This window comes from Littorina saxatilis, linkage group LG13 (assembly GCF_037325665.1).
Source record: "Littorina saxatilis isolate snail1 linkage group LG13, US_GU_Lsax_2.0, whole genome shotgun sequence".
NCBI classification, from domain to species: domain Eukaryota; kingdom Metazoa; phylum Mollusca; class Gastropoda; order Littorinimorpha; family Littorinidae; genus Littorina; species Littorina saxatilis.
The window spans coordinates 29,085,657-29,110,469 of NC_090257.1; the positions used below are offsets into that span (position 1 = coordinate 29,085,657).

Sequence of the window (24,813 nt, forward strand, 5' to 3'; positions counted from 1 at the left end):
TCTTTTTCTAATTTACATAGTGATTTACACGAGAAGGTATATTTAACAACCACATGCATCCATTGCTGTATCAGTATAGTGTAAAACGAAAAGTGTCGGGACTGAGAAATCAGCCATCATTACTTTGTGAGCCGCCCCTTTCTGGTAGCAGTCTGTGTCTTTGCAGGGCCGACTTTTGAAATATATTGCACCACTGGTGCAGGACGTTGAGGGGGAGATAACGAGAACTAGTTCACGTTGCACTACTGCAGTATTGTTTTAACTTAGTTTGCACCGGCTTTAGCTCGCAGTATTGTCGTTGCAAAAGATAACGCACAACATGGGCAATCAGACACTTATAAGCTATGTGGACTTATCAGAGTAAACCACTTTCTCTCCTTGTCAAGCACAGCGAACCTATCACTGTCAACTGTTTAACTTGCAAAGAACGCTGGGAGATTGCTTCGAGTTTTCTCTGTGAAATCATCTTCTGACATTTTTCCCATCGCAGGACCAGAAAGTAGAAACAGTCATGTTTTGGGTTCTACTCGCAACATTTTTACCAGGTGAGTATACTGTTTAGCACACAAGCACACATTATTTTATATTGTAACAGTACTCAGCTTGACAAACACTGCAGAATACCATTGATTCAAGTCCCAGCACGATCTAAATCCCAACAGCAGGATACAAGCTGCCCGTGCGGGTAACCCGACCTCTCTTTCTGTTTCAGTGACCACAGCTCTTCAATGGACCGACTCGCTGACCAACAACACAGCGATGACCGTTTGTTCCGCCAGCGACATCCACCTTCCCTGGAACTTCACCCTGTCACGTGACGAGCGTATCGAGGACATCAAGTGGATCTACCGGGCGGAGGACGGCTCTGAAGAACTGATCGCTATCTACATTGCCGGTCATTTCACTCCCATGCCGGCCTTCTCTGGCCGCGTGCAGTGGACTGGTCAGGGAGGGGTGGCAGTCAGTCAGGCTGGTGTTGCGGAGTCCGGTTACTACACTGTTACGGTCAGCACGGAAGATGTTCCAAATCATTTGCTCAGGTTTTCAAAGACAGTCCACGTCCTCGTGAGTGGTGAGTAAATTTGTGATCTTTGCTCATTACTTTGAAAGAAGTGACCGGCCGCATTTGAGATGTTTATAACAAATCAACTACCCCAGTCTCAACCTGCTAAAACAAAGTGTGAGTTTAGAGACAAAACAACAACAAAAATAGAAGTATACATTTGAATTTGTCTTCTTCTTTGTCATACACCTTGAACTAGTCACAGTTTGAAATGAGTTTGTTTACAGAAAACTCTGCTAACAGTTTGAGTAAACTATGTATGCGTGTGTATGTGCTGGAAAGTTCGCGCGCACATAATGTTACATCTAGTAGGGTTGTTGTTGTAACACAGAGCCGCCCATAACAAAATGCACAGAATGTTACATCTCGTAGTGTTGTTGTTGTAACACAGAGCCGCCCAGAGCCCAGAGCGGCGCGCTGCACGTGCATCAGAAGGATGTCGCTGTCCAAGACAACACGACAAGACAGTGGGGGGTGGAGGTGACCTGTGGAATCTTGACCAGTCTTGGTCACCCTGCAATCCACGTCGTCTGGACAGTGAGTGTCATTTATGGTTAATACAATAAACCAAATGTACGTTTAATAATCCAATTGTTTAATTGTAATCCTAATCATTGCCTGAATCTGAATATATTTACATATTTCATGTTTACTCTGAAAATGTGCTCACAATTGAAAGACTATTGGTTTATTAGGTACTACGTTCGCATGCTTCGCGGAGACGAGCTTGACCCGTCTTGGTCTTCGGTTAGCCACGATTTACTGGTTTTTAATGTTGATGTTTTTAGTGCGAGACCGGCAGATTAATCAAACGTTTTTTTTATATAGCTTCACGCGACTTTAAAATATTTTTGTTTTGTAGGCTTTTGAAAAGAAACCTGCAGCACAACGTACGACAGCGCTGTGTGTGCTCATACCATCAGTAGTTATACGGCAAGCCGTTCTGTATCTGCCTTTACAATGCAGATCCAACAATCTGCCAGCTCACTTTATAGTTGTTTCTCCATATCGTGCTATGTCTGATATGTACGGGTAGCGATAAGCATTAATGCCAAAAACAATATTTTTTAAATTATTATTAGTGACCCTGTGGGGGGGGGGGGGGGTGGGGGTGGGGATGGGGGGGTTGGGGTGGGGGGAACTGAGCTGTACTCTCGTCACGTTTTGCATGTAAAGACATTGAACATTGACTCAATGAGCATTCTTTTTATATTTAGTCAAGTTTTGACTAAATATTTTAACATCGAGGGGGAATCGAAACGAGGGTCGTGGTGTATGTGCGTGTGTCTGTGTGTCTGTGTGTGTGTGTCACGATCGGGTGACAGAGACCAAGAAAGTGTCACTCAGTGGAGTGCCTGTTCTTGGTCGTGTATGATAGAAAGCGCCTGTGCGTGATATTGGGTTACAGCAGAGTTTGCTGACGGTGCTCTACGAGCACGGATGTTTTGTATCGCACGAGTTTTACAGTGGAGGTTTCTGCTGTCATAGCTAGGGCTGACGGTTTTTCGCTGACAGCGCACACGGGATTTTCACGGATTGAGTTTCTCGTGTCTTTTTCTGCTTGGGAGGCAGAATTGTGTATAGCTGGACTGGGTTTTGGGACAAGGTCAGTCACGTGTATTTGGCTAGGTGGTCTGTCAGAGACTCAAGGACGGCACACTTGACACCCAGCGGCAGAAGGGGAAGGATCGTATACACAGTTTCTAGAGTATGATGGTTTTTCACCGAGTATTATATTCGGCACTCTAGGGGAACTTCCACTAGTTTTTCCTTTCTCCCTGCCACGTATTTTGCTGAGGACAAGTCGTCAATTTTCCTTCGTCGGCGATGGCTTTCGCATAAGGATTCGACAAGGGGTTCTGGACGGTTTTGGTCACTGTTGACGAACAGAGGCTGGTCCAGGGAGGAAGCGGACTTTGCTTCCATTGAGAGTACAATCATAGGCTTTTGAGGTAATAAATCGTTATTTAACGCTGTTGATGAGTCTGTGTTGTGGAATGAAATACTCTCTGTTGTTCTTTCCAGGTTAGCGCATAATTTACTCTCTGTGACGCTAAAATACTAATCTGTATATGGTTTTTGCAGATAGGGAGAGAAGGACGGAAAATGACTGTTTTGTTGTTGTAAAAAGTCCATTTTGTGCAGGCCCACGTGCTCGATGAGATATTTAAAGATGACATGTTTTAAGGTGGTGGGTGAGGGGTAGCTGACATGTTTAGTGCACCGATGCTTTCTGTTTGCAGCCTTCGTTTCGTTTCGCTTCGTTCGCCTCGCTTCGTTACGTTCCTGTAACATCTGCACGGCTGACTCTGGCGGGAACTGTTGAGGCTACGCTAACCAGGAGACCGGCTAACCAGGAGACCGGCTAACCAGCGGACCGGCTAACCGGCAGCGGACCGGCTAACCAGCGAACCGACTAACCAGCATACCGGCTAAGCAGCAGCAGCAGAGATAAAGCTAAGTGCACCATGTCGTACGCACCCCGTTGACCACCGTTGTCTTTTCGTATCTATGATTTCATTGGAGTAGTGACAACGTGGGGTGTGTGACACCTGCACGAACTAGGGCTTTTCGGACAGAACATTCTCATTTAACTATATTTACACGGGTTCAGCGTGTTCCTATAATTTTCTACATACTACTGGCATTTTGTCAGTGAACACTGGTTTTTTACGTGTTGAGAACGTAAAAGGAACATATTTTGAGTGAAGGCTCGAGGGAGGTGGAGAGTTTATACATAAACAGGCGTCTGAAACTTATACTTTTGTTGACTCTATTTAATTGTATGACTGCGAGAGTGGATCGTGGTGTGGTTAGTTAATTAGTAGTAATTAACCGGTTCATAATCACCTTGAGTGATATATTGAAACGTGACACATGGGGGCCAAGCCGGGATTTACTCAGTTAATTTCTGACTGATAAAGACCCACCAATTAAGGATAACTAAGAGCAGATAATCTCGTCAGTGCTCGACTTATTTTCTGCTTGGTGCTACCCTTTTTTGTATAGTTTTGATCATATACCACACCTTAAGCGATTCACATCTTGCAGGAAATGTAAATTGTAATTTGTGAGTTATTGTATGCGCTAACTGTGATTACTTCCCTTTCCTTTGTTTGTGAATCTTTGTTGTTGTACGTTCAGAGTTTTCCGTTGCAGAGAGCTGAGCGGGGTTAACGGATTTGTTGTTCGTTTTACTCAGTTTTCTCTACATTGTTGTTTCGCATTCTGTAACAGGTTACATTTCTACCGTCTTGTTTTACTTGGATTTTTCTCCATATTTTGACTTTGTTGGAATTTTGGGGGGGAAGGGTCCGAGGACTTCTGTCCTAACCAAGGCTGTGGGAGACACTCTGTTTCACCGCAAAAAGCAGCCGATAAAGTAGGCCACGGCTGTGGGAAACACTTTGTTTCACCGCAAAAAGCAGCCATAAAGTAGGCTACGCGATTTGTTCTACACCGTTTGGATTTTTCTTCTGCATTTTCTGGTTGCTGGATTTTTGTATCCACCGCTTTCATCACCGCGTGTTCTAGCTATAGCTGCGTTAGACTTATTTTGGTAATAAAGCTTTGCTAAAACTAACCATGGCTACAGGGGGATCTCCTACGAGGAGAATAACTTTCGAGACTCCTGGGAGCGAGCAACCGACTGAGCGAGACGCACGCGTTAGAGCCCGAAGCGTTCTAAAACGCTTAGAAGTAGAACGGAAGGAAGAATTTGAGCGACTGACAAGAAAAGAAGAACGTGACCGACAGGACAAGAAGGACGAACTTGACAGACAAGAAAGGGAACGACAGGCAGAACGACAGGCTGAACGAGACAGACAGGAAAGGAAAGAAGAACGTGACAGACAGGAAAAGAAAGACGAACTTGACAGACAAGAAAGGGGACGACAGGCAGAACGAGACAGACAGGAAAGGAAAGACGAACTTGACAGACAAGAAAGAGAACGAGACAGACAAGAAAAGAAAGACGAGCTTGAGAGACAGGAACGACAGGCCGAGCGTGACAGACAGGAACGGAAAGAGAAAGAGCAGGCGGATCGCGATCTCCAGCTAGAGCTAGCTAGGCTACAGGCCGAGAAGGGTACGCTTACTCAGGCTAGCGCGCCGACGTTTGTTGCCGACCGTACGAGACTGCCGACGTTCGACGATGACAAGGACGAGCTCGACGATTTTTTACGCCGGTTTGAGCGCATTGCATCTGACCAGAAGTGGGAAGAGGCCACGTGGGCTAGCCGCCTTAGCACCTGCTTAAAAGGACGCGCATTACAGCTCTACAATGCTTTGGATGACGACGAGGCGAGAGACTATCAGGCACTTAAGAAGGCGTTACTCCAGCGCTTTAACCTGACTGCTGAAGCCTACAGACGACGTCTGCGTAACAGCAAGAGACTGAGCGGCGAGCTGAGTCATCAGTTTGTGGCACGCCTTAATCTCTACCTGCGGCGCTGGGTGGAGATGGCCGAAAAGGACTGGACCGTCAACGACCTTGCCGACCTCATTGTCATGGAACAACTGATGTCCAGCCTGCGACCTGAGGTGGTGACCTTCGTGCAGGAACACCAGCCAAAGACTACTCAGGAGGCAGCCGACTGGATCAGAGTGCACGAGGACGCCCAGGCGATCTCCGGCAAATCTTCAGGCTCACGGCCAGGAAAATCGGGAAATTCGGGTTCTTCAGGACCCAAGGACGGGAAGGACGATCAGGGACACAAGGGATCGAGTTCCAGATCTGACATCCAGTGTTACTACTGCAACAAGCGGGGCCACGTGAAGAAGGACTGCCACAGGAGACAGGCTGACCAGAAGGGCGTTCACTTTGTTGGCAGTGAGGAGTTAAGGGACGTCACGAGCTCATGCACCATTCCACAACTCTGCGTTCCGTGCTCCAGGAAACATTTCCAGCCCCACTGCAACGTCTACGTTAACGGAGTGAAGGGCGAAGGTCTGCGGGACACAGGGGCAGACATGATAGTGGTTCGGGCGAGTCTAGTTCCAGCTATGGCCTACACAGGAGACAGCATCAGGGTGAGAATGGCCGAGGCATCTCACGCTTACGACTTGAACACGGCAGTGATCAAGGTCGTAACCCCGTTGTTCACGGGGACCATTGTGGCCGTCGTCATGGACGATCCTCCATGCGACCTGCTCATTGGAAACCGGGTCCAGTTTGTGGACGGCGTCACCAGGGAGGTTCCCGTTTATCGGGCTCCCGACGTCATTTCAGTGCTCACGCGGGCACAGGCGGAGCGAGAGGACAAACCTCTCAAACCCCTACCTGCTGCACGAGCTGCCCTGGGGAACGTGACCCCCGCGCTTCTCGCGAAGGCTCAGGATTCTGACCCGACCTTAGCTACTCCTCGGGAGCATGCGAAGTCGGGGAAGGTGAAGCTGAGCGGGAAGCATGGGAGGTCAAGGTTCCTCAGGGACAAGAAGTTGCTCTACCGTGAGTTCAGCAACCAAGAAGGTACATTCAAACAGGTTGTCGTGCCTCGCGAGTTTCGCGAGGGTGTCATGGCAACGGCACACGACTCGATTCTGGGAGGTCATCTTGGTACCAAGAAGACCACGGATCGTGTCTGGCGCCACTTTTACTGGCCAGGCATCTGCACGGATGTCCGACGTTTCTGTGCGTCCTGCGATAAGTGCCAGAAGGTGGTTGCCAAAGGAAGGGTGAGGAAGGTCCCCTTGGAGAAGATGCCGCTCATCGACGAACCCTTTCGTCGGGTGGCAGTGGACATCATCGGGCCCATCTTGCCTGCGTCTGAGGACGGAAACAGATACATTTTGACCATGGTGGACTACGCTACTCGATACCCAGAGGCGATCCCTCTGAAATCGATTGAAGCCACGCGAGTAGCTGAGGCTCTGGTTACTATGTGGTCCCGGCTGGGAATTCCATCAGAGGTACTCACCGACAGAGGCACGCAGTTCACGGGAGGAGTGATGGCGGAGGCAGCACGACTGCTATCACTGGAGCAGCACTTCACCACTCCTTACCATGCTCAGTGCAACGGACTGGTGGAAAGGTTCAATGGCACCTTGAAGACCATGCTGAGGAAACTAGCTCAGGAGAAGCCACGCACGTGGGACAGGTACATCCCAGCATTGCTTTTTGCATACCGCGAGGTTCCTCAGGAGAGCTTGGGCTTTTCCCCATTTGAGTTGTTGTACGGCAGACAGGTACGCGGTCCCATGGCTATCCTGCGTCAGGCTTGGACGGACGAAGAAGCTGACGAGGAGGTGCAGACGACAGCGACCTACATTGTAGAACTCAGGAACAGGATTGAAGAGACCTGCAAACTGGCTCAAGAGAACCTGGGGAGAGCAGCACAGCGTTACGCGCGAGGATTCGACCGCAAGGCACGGCCGCGCAGCTTCAAGATTGGAGAACGGGTGTTGCTACTTCTACCTGTCAAACACAACAAGCTACAACTGCAGTGGCAAGGACCTTTTGAGGTGACAGCGAGGGTGGGCCAGAACGACTACAGGATCATGATGCACGGGAAAGCACGCCTGTACCATGCCAACCTGCTGCGCGCCTACATAGAGAGGACAGCCTACGGGGAGAAGAACAAAGACCAGAAGAACAAAGACAAGAAGACAGAGAAGGTTGCAGTCATCAGGGGTGAAACGAGGGGTTGCTCGTTCTTGAGGACGACCTTTCTGTCTGGAAACAGACCATCAACCTCTGCAATATCTTCAGGTTGCAAGGTTGGCAAACGCCAGACTTATGCGCTGGGCGTTGATTCTCCAACCGTACCAATTCACGGTACGCGTCATACCGGGCGCCAACAATGTTGGAGCTGACTTTCTCTCTCGGGCTGGAGAGGAGAACATGACTGTGAGCGAAACCGAGGTTTCGTCTTGAAGAGGGGAGGTGTGTCACGATCGGGTGACAGAGACCAAGAAAGTGTCACTCAGTGGAGTGCCTGTTCTTGGTCGTGTATGATAGAAAGCGCCTGTGCGTGATATTGGGTTACAGCAGAGTTTGCTGACGGTGCTCTACGAGCACGGATGTTTTGTATCGCACGAGTTTTACAGTGGAGGTTTCTGCTGTCATAGCTAGGGCTGACGGTTTTTCGCTGACAGCGCACACGGGATTTTCACGGATTGAGTTTCTCGTGTCTTTTTCTGCTTGGGAGGCAGAATTGTGTATAGCTGGACTGGGTTTTGGGACAAGGTCAGTCACGTGTATTTGGCTAGGTGGTCTGTCAGAGACTCAAGGACGGCACACTTGACACCCAGCGGCAGAAGGGGAAGGATCGTATACACAGTTTCTAGAGTATGATGGTTTTTCACCGAGTATTATATTCGGCACTCTAGGGGAACTTCCACTAGTTTTTCCTTTCTCCCTGCCACGTATTTTGCTGAGGACAAGTCGTCAATTTTCCTTCGTCGGCGATGGCTTTCGCATAAGGATTCGACAAGGGGTTCTGGACGGTTTTGGTCACTGTTGACGAACAGAGGCTGGTCCAGGGAGGAAGCGGACTTTGCTTCCATTGAGAGTACAATCATAGGCTTTTGAGGTAATAAATCGTTATTTAACGCTGTTGATGAGTCTGTGTTGTGGAATGAAATACTCTCTGTTGTTCTTTCCAGGTTAGCGCATAATTTACTCTCTGTGACGCTAAAATACTAATCTGTATATGGTTTTTGCAGATAGGGAGAGAAGGACGGAAAATGACTGTTTTGTTGTTGTAAAAAGTCCATTTTGTGCAGGCCCACGTGCTCGATGAGATATTTAAAGATGACATGTTTTAAGGTGGTGGGTGAGGGGTAGCTGACATGTTTAGTGCACCGATGCTTTCTGTTTGCAGCCTTCGTTTCGTTTCGCTTCGTTCGCCTCGCTTCGTTACGTTCCTGTAACATCTGCACGGCTGACTCTGGCGGGAACTGTTGAGGCTACGCTAACCAGGAGACCGGCTAACCAGGAGACCGGCTAACCAGCGGACCGGCTAACCGGCAGCGGACCGGCTAACCAGCGAACCGACTAACCAGCATACCGGCTAAGCAGCAGCAGCAGAGATAAAGCTAAGTGCACCATGTCGTACGCACCCCGTTGACCACCGTTGTCTTTTCGTATCTATGATTTCATTGGAGTAGTGACAACGTGGGGTGTGTGACACCTGCACGAACTAGGGCTTTTCGGACAGAACATTCTCATTTAACTATATTTACACGGGTTCAGCGTGTTCCTATAATTTTCTACATACTACTGGCATTTTGTCAGTGAACACTGGTTTTTTACGTGTTGAGAACGTAAAAGGAACATATTTTGAGTGAAGGCTCGAGGGAGGTGGAGAGTTTATACATAAACAGGCGTCTGAAACTTATACTTTTGTTGACTCTATTTAATCGTATGACTGCGAGAGTGGATCGTGGTGTGGTTAGTTAATTAGTAGTAATTAACCGGTTCATAATCACCTTGAGTGATATAGTGAAACGTGACAGTGTGTGTGTGTGTGTAGAGCGATTCAGAGTAAACTACTGGAGCGATCTTTATAAAAATTTTACATGAGAGTTCCTGGGTATGATATCCCCAGACATGCTTTTCATTTTTTCGATAAATGTCTTTGATGACGTCATATCCGGCTTTTCGTGAAAGTTGAGGCGGCACTGTCACGCCCTCATTTTTCAACCAAATTGGTTGAAATTTTGGTCAAGTAATCTTCGACGAAGCCCGGACTTCGGTATTGCATTTCAGCTTGGTGGCTTAAAAATTAATTAATGACTTTGGTCATTAAAAATCGGAAAATTGTAAAAAAAAATAAAAATTTATAAAACGATCCAAATTTACGTTTATCTTATTCTCCATCATTTGCTGATTCCAAAAACATATAAATATGTTATATTCGGATTAAAAACAAGCTCTGAAAATTAAATATATAAAAATTATTATCAAAATTAAATTGTCCAAATCAATTTAAAAACACTTTCATCTTATTCCTTGTCGGTTCCTGATTCCAAAAACATATAGATATGATATGTTTGGATTAAAAACACGCTCAGAAAGTTAAAACGAAGAGAGGTACAGAAAAGCGTGCTATCCTTCTTAGCGCAACTACTACCCCGCTCTTCTTGTCAATTTCACTGCCTTTGCCATGAGCGGTGGACTGACGATGCTACGAGTATACGGTCTTATTGAAAAATGGCATTGCGTTCAGTTTCATTCTGTGAGTTCGACAGCTACTTGACTAAATATTGTATTTTCGCCTTACGCGACTTGTCATAAATGCTGTTGATAAAACCAACAGGCGAAATAACAACATTTAGTCAAGCTGTCGAACTCACAGAATGAAACTGAACGCACTGCTTTTTTCACCAAGACCGCATACTCGTAGTTTCGTCAGTCCACCGCTCGTGGCAAAGGCAGTGAAATCGACAAGCCAGAATAGTGCGGTAGTGGTCGCGCTCAGCAGGATAACACGCTTTTCTGTATCTCTATTCTTCTTAGCTTACTGAGTTTGTTTTTAATCCAAACACATCATATCTATATGTTTTTGGAATCAGGGACCGACAAGAAATAAGATGAAATTGTTTTTAAATCGATTTCGAAAAATTAATTTTAATCATAATTTTCATATTTTTAATTTTCAGAGCTTGTTTGTAATCCAAATATAACATATGTATATGTTGTTGGAATAAAAAAATGACGAAGAATAAGATGAAATTGATTTTGGATCGTTTAATAAAAAAACAATTTTAATTACAAGTTTCCGTTTTTTAATGACCAAACTCATTCATTAGTTTTTAAGCCACCAAGCTGAAATGCAATACCAAGGTCCGGCCTTCGTCGAAGATTGCTTTGCCAAACTTTTAATCAATTTGATTGAAAAATGAGGGTGTGACAGTGCCGCCTCAACTTTTACAAAAAGCCGGATATGACGTCATCAAAAGGTATTTATCAAAAAAATGAAAAACACATCCGGGGATATCATTCCCAGGAACTCTCATGTCAAATTTCATAAAGATCGGTCCAGTAGTTTAGTCTGAATCGCTCTACACACACACACACACACACACACACACACACACACACACACACAGACACAGACACACACACACACAGACAGAGACAGACACACACACACACACACACACACACATACATACACACACACACACACACACACACACACACACACACACACACACACACGCACACACACCCACCACGACCCTCGTCTCGATTCCCCCTCTATGTTAAAACATTTAGTCAAAACTTGACTAAATGTAAAAAGTAACATAGACAGTTAATACACTGTTATATGAAAAGGTTGCTTAAGTTTTGAGCATGTTAAGATGACCAAAACATGCCGTGAAAGTAGCTGCTTGTGCGAATAAGACTCGATCACTTCTGTCTCAAAAGTGCTAAGTAATGTTACTTTCATAGTGTTGCTTTTGGCTGTCACAAGACCTGCCTGCTTTGGGTGTGCCAGTACGGTATCGCTTTGGCGATGAGCTATCCACTAACTTTAAGACCAGTGGGCCGAACCTATTTGGCAATGTGTTATGTCATGCGCTATCATGAAATGTGTTGGCTGCGGACAAAAAAGACAGACATACAGACAGAGTGAGATGTACGGACCCCTACACCGGGAGGGGATAAGAGAGAACAAGAAAAACACACATTAGAGAACAGGAAAAAGACCTTTCTTTTTCACAGCTGCTTGGCTTAACACACTAAATCTCGAACTAAATATCCCAAATGGGCCTGCGCTTGTGTACATATGTGTGTGTGTGTGTGTGTGTGTGTGTGTGTGTGTGTGTGTGTGTGTGTGTGTGTGTCCGTCTGTCTGTCTGTCTGTGTGTGTGTGTCTGTGTGTGTGTAATTGTGTGTGTGTGTGTGTGTGTGTGTGTTTGTGTGCGTGTGTGTGTATGTGCGTGTGTGCGTGTGTGTGTGTGTGTGTGTGTGTGTTGTCAAAGTTGATAAAGTTGATGCACTTCATTTATCTGACAGACTCCATCTGGCGAAGTCATGGACAGCAGCTACGAGGACAATGGCACGTTTGTCCTGTTTGTGCCCAGCCCTGTCCAGGGAGGTAACTATTCCTGTCAATTGCCCTCCTCCGCCCCCGCTGCCCGCTGTCTGACCACTACCTCCCCGCTGAACGCTGCAGCCCAGCTTTACGTGGACGACAAGGACGTCAGGTTGTCGTACTTGGAGGCCCGCCAGAGGGAGCTTGAGCAGGCAAACAAGGACCAGGCGAACCTTCTTCAACATCAAGCGAACCTTCTTCTACACCAAACGATGCAGATCTCACAACAGAATGGAACCATAGACAAGCTGAAAGCTGACCTTCTCAATCTAACCACACAGTTCTCTGCACTGACTAGCACTGTCAACGACGTACTTAAAGGTACTGAACTTGTCAAATCCAGGTGCACGGATCCCCTAGGGCTTTTAGTCATACCTCAGGCAGCTATCCGTTAGAAGAACTACCAAGTTTCATTGACTTGCACCCAAAGTCAAGAACTGCGATTTTTTTAACGAATTAATTTCGGACTCTGTCCCGGCTGGTCTTGACCTATTTTTGGATCTAAATTTAGATCAAGTAGATCACCACATCATGCACAAAAAGACACGTCACTAGCAAACTATGTCAGACATCATCATGAGTTTGTGTCAAACAAAATGGAGGCCGGAATCACTCAGTTGAATCGAACTCCGACCAAACACCACGTAATAACTAGGTTAATTTATGCACTCGCGTGAACAAGAAACTATCGAGCTTCACAGATGTCGTCGTTGGGTAGTTTTGGGTTTGTTTTACTACCATAGGAGGATTTTTGAACTGTAAATGCACTCAGCTGCAACAAAAACGCAAAACGAAGGCTGTGAGCTGCACTGTGCCTTGAAACAACGTGAGTGCTCAAAGCGAAACAGATTATCATTTAACACAAAGTAAGATAGCATCATGGACGTGCTCTTCTAGTAGAACTGGCGTCTGGTCGGTTTTGACTCCTGAATTTTGTTTAACAGAAGAAATTAAAGGGTCTTGTCCATTTTCTTCACATCGCTATTTGGCACGGTCTCGTTGCTCAGGCAGATAGAAAGATTGGAGCTTCAAAATTACCATCTATTTAATTGTTTGGCAGGTAAAGCGTGACCCCCCCCCCCCAACAACAACAAAATTAAAAAAACTAATGCGACCCACGAAAAAGCTTATTACCTCTGCATCTGTTCAACAAATTACTTCATATTTGGTGAACATTACTTCAGCTGATGCATGATTATATCAACAGTTTCAAATGTATAGTCTAGTGGTCTGATTGTTGTACTCTTCCAAAAAAACATTCAAATTCAATAATTCAGGGATCGGCTGAACAGTGGGAGGTCTGACATTGATCAGTTGCCACACTCGCGCTCTTTAAACCCTCCAGATCTGCTGTAATTATTTGTCTTCAGGTCACCAAGGATATGGGGTGTTTTATATACTTGGATCTTCAGAAATCCCAAAAGGTAAAAGCCTGGAAGGTTTGAATTAGGTGAGAGTGAGTACTGCTCAATGTCAAAACTATACTGTGCCGCCACTCCCTGAATTTGAATATTTTATTGCAAAGAGCACAACAACAGACCACTTTACCTATACACTTAAAACTTAGAGATATGATTATGTATAAGCTGAAATCAATGTACGCCAAACATGAAGTAATTTGCTAAACAGATGCAGAAGTCATTAGCATTTTTGACTCACCTGAGTAATTGGTGAGTATTTGGATTCATATGAGTCCGATGGTATGGCCGGCCTGCCGGTCGTCCGTCCGAATGTGGACCCAAAACTTAACATTGAGGTTATCTCGGAAGTTTTGAAAGCTAGACGTCTGAAACTTTGCACACGCTTAGAGTTTGATGATCTCACGAAGTGACCCCAATTTGGTTGGCCCTTGTCAAATGTTGGGTTTACAGCGGGGTTATGATGGTTACATAAAAACTTAACGTTGAGGTTATCTCGGATGTTTTTAAAGCTAGATACTATGCACACATTTAGGGTTTGATAATATACTGATTTGACGTAACTTTTACTGACCCTCGTCAAGTTTTGGGGCCACAGGGGGTCATGTACGATTCATAATAACTCAACATTTACGTTATCTCAGGCGTTTTTGAAGCTAGAGCTTTGAAACGTTGAACACTTTAAGAGTTTGATAATCTATCGACGTGACCCTAGTCTGGTTGACCCCCGTCACATTTTAGGGTCACAGCGGGGTCATGTTTGTAAAAGCTTTCATTGAGGTTTTCTCGGTTATTGTGGGAGCAAAGGCCTCCACATTTCATGAAATCGTAGGTTTTGGTGATCAGCAGACATGACCAAAATTTGGCTTGTTTTCATAAAATTTTAGAGTTCCAGTATGAAAATGTTTGCTGGAAAAGATTTTCACCACTGAAAATGTCCACTGAGCTATCAAGGATATAAGTCTTGACCCATTAAGCTATGATGTCATTTATTTGATTTGGTCACAGTCTTGGCTGTACTCATGGTTATGACATCATGTTATGATGCCATAGTGTCAGAAATGAGGTCACTCAAGTGTCTGAATATACATATTTTGTCTGGGCTAGCCAAAACTCAATTTGGGGAAGAGTATTTTCAAAAATGATTAGGTGGATGTTGAGAATGTCAGGCTAATGATGGCGGTGGGAAATAGGTTGCTTTGAATATATGTGAAAGATTCTTCGGGTTGAATGGATTGATACAGAACACATAAGGATCAAGTTTGTGTCAATCAGCGGGACCTGAAAGTTCTCTTGAACATTATTTTATGAATCTGGAACCGCTTTTTTTTCGGGGGGGGGGGGGGGGGGGGGGAGGGTGGGGGGGGGGGTCATAGGTATTTGAATCCTCGTTTTAAGACCTACACAACTCTAATGGACATGACGAAGGAGAGTCGTATAAAAAAGCATTTGCTTTATTTGTTATAGGTTGCATTTTGTGGGGGTCACCCTGTATGTCTTCTTGACAGCGGGGTATTTCGCTGCGTGGTTTCCAACTTTAGCAGAGAATAGGGCACTTCTTCTCCTTCTGCTTCTGCTTCTGCTCCTGCTCCTGCTCCTGCTCCTGCTCCTTCTCCTTCTCCTCCTTCTCCTTCTTCTTCTTCTTCTTCTTCTTCTTCTCCTCCTTCTTCTTCTTCTTCTTCTCCTCCTCCTTCTGCGTCCAGGAGATCCTTCGTACCATCGTACGTTTGGTTTTATGAATGGTTACACTGTTGCCACTGAAAATATGTGTTTTTCTGATGTAATTTCCAGGCAGTGCTGCAAACTGTGTGGACTGGTTGAAACTCGATCCAAGAAGCGGAATCCGCACAGTCTACATCTCAGGAGATCCAATCACTGTCTACTGTGATCAGACCACGGACAAGGGAGGATGGATTGTACGTGTGTGTGTGTGTGTGTGTGTGTGTGTGTGTGTGTGTGTGTGTGTGTGTGTGTGTGTTTGCGTGTGTGTGGGTGAGAGAGTATGTGTGTGTGTGTTTGTGTGTGTGTGTGTGTTTGTGTGTGTGTGTGTGTTTGTGTGTGTGTTTGTGTGTGTGTGTGTTTGTGTGTGTGTGTGTGTTTGTGTGTGTGTGTGTGTGTGTGTGTGTGTGTGTTTATAAACAATGTAATATAAGTCTAAATAATATATTGTTTACGTAAACAATATATTATTTAGACGTATTTTACATTGTTTGTAAACAATCAGCAATGTTGCTAAATAAATCATTATTTACGTAAACAATGAATTATTTACGTAAACAATGAATTGTTTAGGTAAATAATGAATGGTTTACGTAAACAAAAAATTATTTAGAATTGTTTTACATTGTTTATAAACAATTACTTATTTAGCACATGAGCTTCTAAATAATGATTATTTAGCTAAAACTGGTGAAAAAAACATGAAAAAGTATCCAAATAATTATTTGACAAATGGAATGCCATATCTGACAACCATTGTAAAGGCCATTCATATTCCTGTTCAGAACATTTTGTTTTATGCACCTGACTTCTCTAGTCTTTATGTTGCCTTGACTTCTGAATTGAATTGACTTCCCGCTCGTTTGTAAATTTTGCCTGTTATGATCTTTTGTCGGTTTCTTATTTGGTCGCTTCCGTTATTGTCACGTCGATTTTGAGGGTACCCTTACTTGAGCGGCTGTCACGTGATCCATGTAAAAGATTTGTTTAAACAGAAGGGCGTGCCAGATGGTCAAATCAAGTCCCTTAAATGGTATATCAAGTCAGAATGAAATGACGCGGAAATTAATTTACGAATCAATTGGGGTGCAACATTTGTCGCAATATTGTTTTTGCTAAGTGTATATATAAGCTTGCACACAAGGGTTAAAAGGGGGTCAAACAGAAACAGTTCATGGGATACTCCCACAAGAACTCGCAAACCCATGCACACACACACCAATGCACGCAAGCGTCAACTAACTAATACCGCTGTTTATTTTCAGGTTTTCCAGAGAAGACAGGACGCCTCTGTGGACTTTTACCGGAATTGGACGGAATATCGCAATGGCTTTGGTGACCTAGAGGGCAACTTCTGGCTAGGTTCGTTATAAAATTATACAAATGAGTTGGGTTTTTTAAAACTTTTAGAATAAGTATGTTCTACAAAACCATACGTGTTTGATTCAGTGTTTTTGTTTTGGTTTGGTACGTGTGAAAGTAAACTCGTGCCAAAACGTTGACCACTCCTTATATAAAATCCCAAAAGCTTGAATAAATTGATTTATCTGTGAAGTAATCAGGCATTGTTCGAGCACTTGTCAACACTTACGCATTCGGGAGAGAAAATGCACTGGCAGCTACACGTAGCTAAAATTCTTGTTCCAAAGACATCGTCATTGTCACATGCGTTGTCCGCTAGCTCACAGGTTTCCTTGGTGAAGCTGTCAACTGATTTTGTTTAACTGTATACAAAATACAAAATAAACACGTCTGATCTCATAATGATGGGAAAACGATTGCAGGTGACAAATACACCACGTGACTCAGAAAAGAGGACGTTAAAAACATCGTTCACTGCTTGACGTGTTTAGTGTTTTGATTTTTGTCTTTAAAATACCCAAGGGCCGTGATGTTCTTTTTGTCGGATTGTGTTCAGCGGTGCTCGTTTTATTCGTTTCCTTGTTAAAAAGAAAAAAGGTTTTGATGACTTCAAGAGAACGAACATCGCCTGTAAACCCATCGACCACCGATGAACGAAAGCAAAGGGAACGAACTGCAGGGAGTTAAGCAGAGCTAGAGAAAAAAGCTTTCACCTGCAACTACAAGTCCTATTTGAAGGCTGATGGCACCGATATTTATGTCAGCTTGTGTGGACAATAAATCCCTCGTGAACTCAGCATGCCTTCACACCAAGAGATATATGGGTCATCCCAAAACTAAGCGTTAGCAAACGATGACGTGACGAATCATCGTGACATATTTTTAGATGTTTCCTTTCCTATGATGCAGGGCTAGACGCGCTGCACAGCCTGACCACTACACGGCGTTATCAGCTGCGGGTCGACCTCAAGATGTGGAATGAGACTCGAGGCTATGCGACATATAGCGGGTTCTACGTGGAGGGTAGTGACAACAACTTTACTTTGCACTATGACAACTTCACCGGAGGAAATGCTGGTATGTGTCTAAAAAAGGGGCTACACACGTTTCGCAGAACATTTGACAAGATAATATAAGGGAATAGTGTGTGTGTGCGTGTGTGTGTGTGTGTGTGTGTGTGTGTGTATGTGTGTGTGTCTGTGTGCGTGTGTGTGGCTGTGTGTGTGTGTGGCTGTGTGTACGTGTGTGTGGATGTGTGTGTGCGTGTATGTATGTGTGTGTGTGTGTGTGTGTGTCTGTGTATGTGTGTGCGTGCGTGCGTGTGTATGTATGTGTGTGTGTGTTTGTGTGTGTGTGTGTGTGTGTGAGTGTGTGTGTGTGCGTGTGTGTACTTACGTATTTACACACACAAACACACGCACGCATACAAACACACACACACACACACACACACACACACACTTACACAGACAATACACACATACACGCACACACAAACAAACACTCACACACAACACACAAACAAACACACACACACACACACACACACACACACACACACACACACATACACACACACATACACACACACATACCAACAAACACATACGAACAAACACACACACACACACACATGGAGACACACGCACCTAAAGTGTGGATGGTTACCTAAGAGGCGGCACTGGGTGCAGTGCCTTTCTAGTGCACTTGCACTACAACAGCACTGGGTGCAGTACTCGCTTCGGCATCGAAGAATTTTGCACTAAAAAATGCACAAAATTTGACCTATTTCGTAGCCTATAGAGGACGAAAAGAAGGTCATTTTGAACATTGTTATGACATTCTTTCCGTCAAAAAAGTCAATTTAACGGTGTTAAATGAAGCGACCATCCACACAATTAGGTTGCCATCCAGAGTTTAGGTTGCCATCCACGTGTGGATGATTGCCTTATGGTGATTTAGGCAACCAAACCTGTGGAAACGGGGGTACACACACACACACACACACACACACACACACACACACACACACACACACACACACACACACACACACACACACACACACACACTGACCACCCTATGACTGTCCATCCCCAGGTGACAGCCTGTCCCGTCAACGTGGTCAGCAGTTCACTACCAAGGACAGGGACCACGACAGACAGTCCAGGGTGAACTGTGCACAGGAATACCACGGCGCCTGGTGGTACAATAACTGCCACGACTCCAACCTGAACGGTGACTACAAGACCAGCAGCAGTGCTCCTAACCAGGACGGGATAAACTGGAAAACCTTTGGAGGCAGTACTAGCTACTCCATGAAGTTCACCGAGATGAAGATCAGGCCCACCTAGGGCAACACTGTGAGCAATCAACTTTTACAGACAATTGGTCACAAATGAAAAGATGCTGTTGTGATTGTTTCATTCTTTAACAATGGATTTGGGTGCCTTTTGCCTTCCTTTTATCTTTATCTCACTTGTTTCTAATACCCACCCATCCCCTCTCTCCCCAATTTTGAAACCTTAAACAGAATAAATGTATTTTCGGGGGAACTTAAATTAAGTCTCTGTTGTCAACTGCAATAGTTATAGATTGATCATATAACTCAAACTAACCATACTTTATCATTATGTTTGGTCTGCCGACTGTATCTTTCAGATATATCGTTTGTACCAGGTACAATATGCACAAGACTATCAAGCTATGGCCTTTATTATATTTACAACTGCACTTTGTGTTGTCGCTGTTATCTTTTTTTTCAGTCCAAGTGTACAATGTCGGGTTGTTCTGCTTTGCACATTTAACAAGTAAAGCAACTGTTTAAAGTTTGCTTTTGTTTCTAATAATTGGCAATTGAACATTTCCTATTTTAGAAAAAGAAATAATGGCTATATCGTGAAAATCTATGTATTTGTAAGAATGTGTGCTGTTATGCAAACGTGCTTGTGTGTGTGTGTGTGTGTGTGTGTGTGTGTGTGCGTGTGGTGTGTGTATGAGAGAATGTGTGTGTGTGTGTGTGTGTGTGTGTGTGTGTGTGTGTGTGTGTGTGTGTGTGTGTGTGTGTGGTGCTGTTTTTGTTACAATTGGACTGGAATGTTGCAAGCGGTAAAGCTTTAAACACATTTGATTTAAAGCTTTACCGCTTTACATTTGATTTAAATACAAAGGGCACAACAGACTGCAACAACACATGCACACAACACACTGCGAGCCGTACCCTCCCCCATGTGTCCCTGTGGAGACGCAGAACAAGATGCAACCCACATCCTGCAGGATTGCAGGAATCTCCAGCCCCTGAGAGAGATTTGGACCAGGCCGACGACCCTCCACGAGAAGCTGCATGGACCGGTGGAGGCTCTACATAAGACCACCAGCTTCATATCCAGAGCTGGATTCCAAGTGTAAAGGCGAACGACAAGAAGAAGAATACATTTGATAATTATCTAAAGCTGCATTGACAAACAAACAAACCGGCACGGTTGGCCTAGTGGTAAGGCGTCCGCTTCGTGATCGGGAGGTCGTGGGTTCGAACCCCGGCCGGGTCATACCTAAGACTTTAAAATTGGCAATCTAGTGGCTGCTCCGCCTGGCGTCTGGCATTATGGGGTTAGTGCTAGGACGGGTTGGTCCGGTGTCAGAATAATGTGACTGGGTGAGACATGAAGCCTGTGCTGCGACTTCTGTCTTGTGTGTGGCGCACGTTATATGTCAAAGCAGCACCGCCCTGATATGGCCCTTCGTGGTCGGCTGGGCGTTAAGCAAACAAACAAACAAACAAACCAAAAAGTAAAAAAAAAAAATTAAAAAAAAGGACTAACACACAAACAGCAGAGTCATGCAGAGACACGAATCCTAAATCAACCCTCAAAACAGACAGACAGGCCAACCTAACAAACAGCAGACAGGCAGGCTGGTAGACAGACAGACTGACATGCAGACAGACATGAAGGCAGGCAGCCAGACAGGCCAATAATTTTAGAGAAAGACATATATATATATATATACACACTAGATGATTACCCGCTTCGCCGGGTACCGGCTTCGCCGGGATGATCGCGAGACGGAGTATGAATACCCGGCTTCGCCGGGAAGAAGTAGAGCCGGGTGAGTTGCTCACCGTACGCCGGCTTCGCCGGGTACCCGCGATTGACGCCACACGAAGGAAGGGAGATAAACGCGCAAAACACTGGAGAAGAGATAAGGAAGAGTTACTGGGAATGGATGTACAGAAAAACCAGAAAAACCAAAATCGCTTCAGCGCTGCGCGCTGAGAGCACGTGTTGAAAATTTTCATCGACCAGATTGTGTCCGGGGTCTACCTGAATATGCCCACCAAATTTGAAGCAGATCCATCGAGAACTTTGGCCGTGCATCGTGAACACACAGACAGACACACACACACAAGCCGTATATAGATATAGAAACCGACAAGCACACAGAAACCAACAGAAGCAGACAAAACAAAACAAAACAAAACAAAACGAAAAACATCCCTTTACAATGCTAAAAACTAATGACAGACAGACAGACAATTCAAGAAAAAGAAACATAGGAAACAAAAAGAAAAAAAACCAAACAAACAAAACAAGCAAACAACAACAACAGAGAAACACGTACACCAGCAACATCGACCAAAGAAATTAACACACAGACAAATCAATCTAACGAAAAGACGGACAGAACAAATTATTTCCCGGACAAACAATTTTAGAAAAAAAACACACCTGTTGCCTGACGATGTTTCATATATACACGACCCCCAAGTCACGGTGAAGGTTAACACAGTTAAAAGCAAACTAAAGGGTGTTAGAACTGACACAGAAATAAATGATACAGTGAGACCTATGCTGTCAGACTTCATATTAAGGCCAAAAAAAAAGGTCTGTTTACGGTAACATAGGCCAAAGAAATAGGGTCGGTAGGTCGGGATTTTTTATTTTTTTCCCCCAAAAACCATATTTTTACGTTATTTTTTTTTTCTTTCCCAAATGCCAAAAAGTCCAGGGTCGCGCGAAAAAAATAGGGTCGGTCGGGTTACCGTAAACAGACTATTTTGTTTTGTTTGCCTAACATCTCACAAAATGAGTTCCCATAATAGAGGGATTACACAAATAGAGGGTAGATGTAAGAGTTTTGTGAATAGAAAATGTTGGGAAATAAGGTCGTAAAACAGAGGGGGTCTCATAACGGAGGGGGTCTCCAAACGGAGGTTTTTCTGTGTGTTAAACGTGCTGAAAACATGTGTTTGGATAGACAGACGGAAAAACAGAAGGCAAGGAAGCCCGTCACGAAATTTGACGATATCCTAACACTTCAACATTTCCTTCTCGTCTTTACTTCTCCATCTCTCCTTCTTTCTATTGTTTTCTTCTTCTTTCTTTCTTGTTGTCCTTCTTTGTGTCTTTCTTTGTGTCTTTGTGTCTTTCTTTCTTTCGTTCTTTCTTTTTTTCTTTCTTTCATACTTTATACAGACAAGCGCGCTTTCCTGCTGAGCGCAATACGCTACCGCGCAATTCTTGCTTGTCTATTTCACTGCGTTTTGCACGTGCGAGGTGAGCGATTTCCTTCTCGAGGCGATTGTCGAAACTGTATTGTCTTGATGAAAATGCAGTGCGTTCAGTTTCATTCTGTTAGTTGGACAGCTTGACTAAATGTAGTAATTTCGCCTTACGCGACTTGTTATTCTCTTCTTTCCTCTCTTCTCTCTGTCCGCCCCTGTTTTTCCGAGACTCTCCCTCCGTAAATGTGTGTGTGTGTGTGTGTGTGTGTGTGTGTGTGTGTGTGTGTGTGTGTGTGTGTGTGTGTGTGTGCGTGTGTGTGTGTGTGTGTGTGTGTGTGTGTGCGTGTGTGTGTGTGTGTGTGTGTGTGTGTGTGTGTGTGTGTGTGTGTGTGTGCGTGTGTGTGTGTGTGTGTGTGTGTGTGTATATATGTATGTGTGTGTGTGTGCGTGTGTGTGTATGTCAGTGTGTGTGTGTTTTTGTGTGTGTGTGTGTCTGACTGAAAGTCGGCTCTTGCACTGCTGTCACCTTTACCCCCTTCCCGCCTTCCTCGCACCCCCTTCTTGCGAGCAGAGAAAGTTGAAACCGTCGTTTGAAAAGTGTGCCATGTCACAGATCTTGTTGAACTCAACTATGTTGCCAGTTATTGTTGCAACAGATGTCGCAACATTTGTGACCTACAACCGTTATTTTGCTTTTAATGTGCCTATAAATAATCTAGCAAGACGATACGCCGGCATTCGGGCTCTCTGTGGAGGAACGAAGAAGAAGAAGAAAAAGAAAGTATCCTCCTCCACTCGGATGATCCTCTGACCATGGCGTCAGCTCGTTTCCGGATGATCGGCGTTGTGCTGTTTGCGGTGGCGTTAAGCGGTGAGTATCACAGTGGGCATGTGCACCACATATACCTTTATCACAAACCTTTACTAAGAAAGGATGTACGTGTAAACATGAATTGTACCGGAGTTGATCATTTGTTAATGAATATATTTGAGCACCCTATCCGTGTCCAATAGAATTTATTCTTATTCCTCTTACATTTTTGGGGACTTCATGTGCACGCAGGCTGCTTCAACGCATGTTTGTTTGGCCTTGTCTTTCTTTCGTTGTTTTGCTGTCTCATAAATTCCCTTGTCATTTTCAGTCCAATAATATACATGTACCCGAATTTTTTTTTGTTCAGGCTATTCTTCGGAGCTTTGTACAATTTTGTGACATGCATTTCTAGTCCTTTAAATGATTATTACGTATATGAAATGACAACTAGAATGTATTCTCTTCACTTTTTTCGGTAATACTTCAGTTAGATAATGATACAAACTTTCAACAACAAAACAAAGAACATATTTTTGTGTTCTTAAAATCCATGTCACAACTTTTGGGTTTCCATATGACAAATGTGATGTACTTTGAAACCATTGTATTTTACTGAATGTAGACGAACAAAATGTACAAGAATATATGTATTCTTTCTCTGTAGGCCAAGAATAAAAATGGAACCAGTATTTATTAATGAAATCATCTCTGGAGAATATAACCCTTTCCATATTTGAATTTTTCAATGGTAGTTTTTGTTAAGAAATACAATAATTTAGGAAATATGTCTGATAACTCAAATGTTCCCTAAAATAACCAAACAAAACACAATTTTCATTTAAATTGTTGAAATAAAATTTCTCATAACAAAATCTGTGCTTTACTCTCCATTCATCTCCTGGTGGCAATAGAACAAAAAAAGAATGCTAAAGGGTGATCAGTTGATTATAAACCTCAAACCTGCATTTGTTGGGTACATACTAAACTGAGCAAAACAAAATTGCACCCATTTTGTACCCCAACTAAAACATTCATTGCCGTGTCATTTCATTAAAATATGCCATTAAAGGCCCTTCACTTGGCAATCTAGGACACTCTTCGGATCAAAGATTACCGTTATAGGTATCACGTGACCGCCGCCGAGGTAAGGGTACCCCAAAATTCAATCTGACAAAAACGTCAGGTGTCCATTAAAATAATCGGCGTCTTACCGTACCACTAGCTGGGCCACTGCGCCCGTCACTCATCGGTATGAGACACACATTGGACTGGGTGGCCGAGTGGTAACGCATTTGTGCTCGGAAGCGAGAGGTTGCGAGTTCGACCCTGGGTCAGGGCGTTAGCAATTTTCTCCCCCCTTTCCTAACCTAGGTGGTGGGTTCAAGTGCTAGTCTTTCGGATGAGACGAAAAACCGAGGTCCCTTCGTGTACACTACATTGGGGTGTGCACGTTAAAGATCCCACGATTGACAAAAGGGTCTTTCCTGGCAAAATTGTATAGGCATAGATAAAAATGTCCACCAAAATACCCGTGTGACTTGGAATAATAGGCCGTGAAAAGTAGGATATGCGCCGAAATGGCTGCGATCTGCTGGCCGATGTGAATGCGTGATGTATTGTGTAAAAAAATTCCATCTCACACGGCATACATAAATCCCTGCGCCTTGAATATGTGCGCGATATAAATTGCATAAAAAAAAATTTAAAAAAATCCCTGCGCTTAGAACTGTACCCACGGAATACGCGCGATATAAGCCTCATATTGATTGATTGATTGATTGATTGACACATCATTCAAATCATTTTTATTCAAAATGTGCTGAACATTCGCATCAATCTTTTCAACTTTTTTATAATTTACAATACAAAGCTAATTATTCAAAACACGA

The 24,813-nt window shown here is 44.2% G+C and overlaps 2 protein-coding genes across 2 annotated transcripts in view; both read left to right on the plus strand.

Annotated features, from left to right (window-relative positions):
• The first annotated feature begins 323 nt into the window (after nucleotides 1-323).
• On the plus strand, nucleotides 324-19,516 carry LOC138945981 (fibrinogen C domain-containing protein 1-like). The gene is made up of 8 exons (XM_070317515.1): nucleotides 324-545; nucleotides 713-1,072; nucleotides 1,455-1,600; nucleotides 12,030-12,429; nucleotides 15,318-15,442; nucleotides 16,511-16,607; nucleotides 17,517-17,684; nucleotides 18,708-19,516. The coding sequence occupies exons 1-8, from the start codon at nucleotides 512-514 to the stop codon at nucleotides 18,959-18,961; spliced, it is 1,584 nt and encodes a 527-aa protein (XP_070173616.1). The 5' UTR covers nucleotides 324-511; the 3' UTR covers nucleotides 18,962-19,516.
• A 3,355-nt stretch (nucleotides 19,517-22,871) lies between these two features.
• Nucleotides 22,872-24,813, plus strand: part of LOC138945854 (angiopoietin-2-like) — a 39,788-nt gene continuing 37,846 nt past the window's right edge. The window contains exon 1 of the mRNA XM_070317372.1: nucleotides 22,872-22,981. Within this exon, the coding sequence (XP_070173473.1) occupies nucleotides 22,924-22,981 (58 nt within the window). The 5' untranslated portion in view covers nucleotides 22,872-22,923. The remainder of the gene's footprint in view (nucleotides 22,982-24,813) is intronic.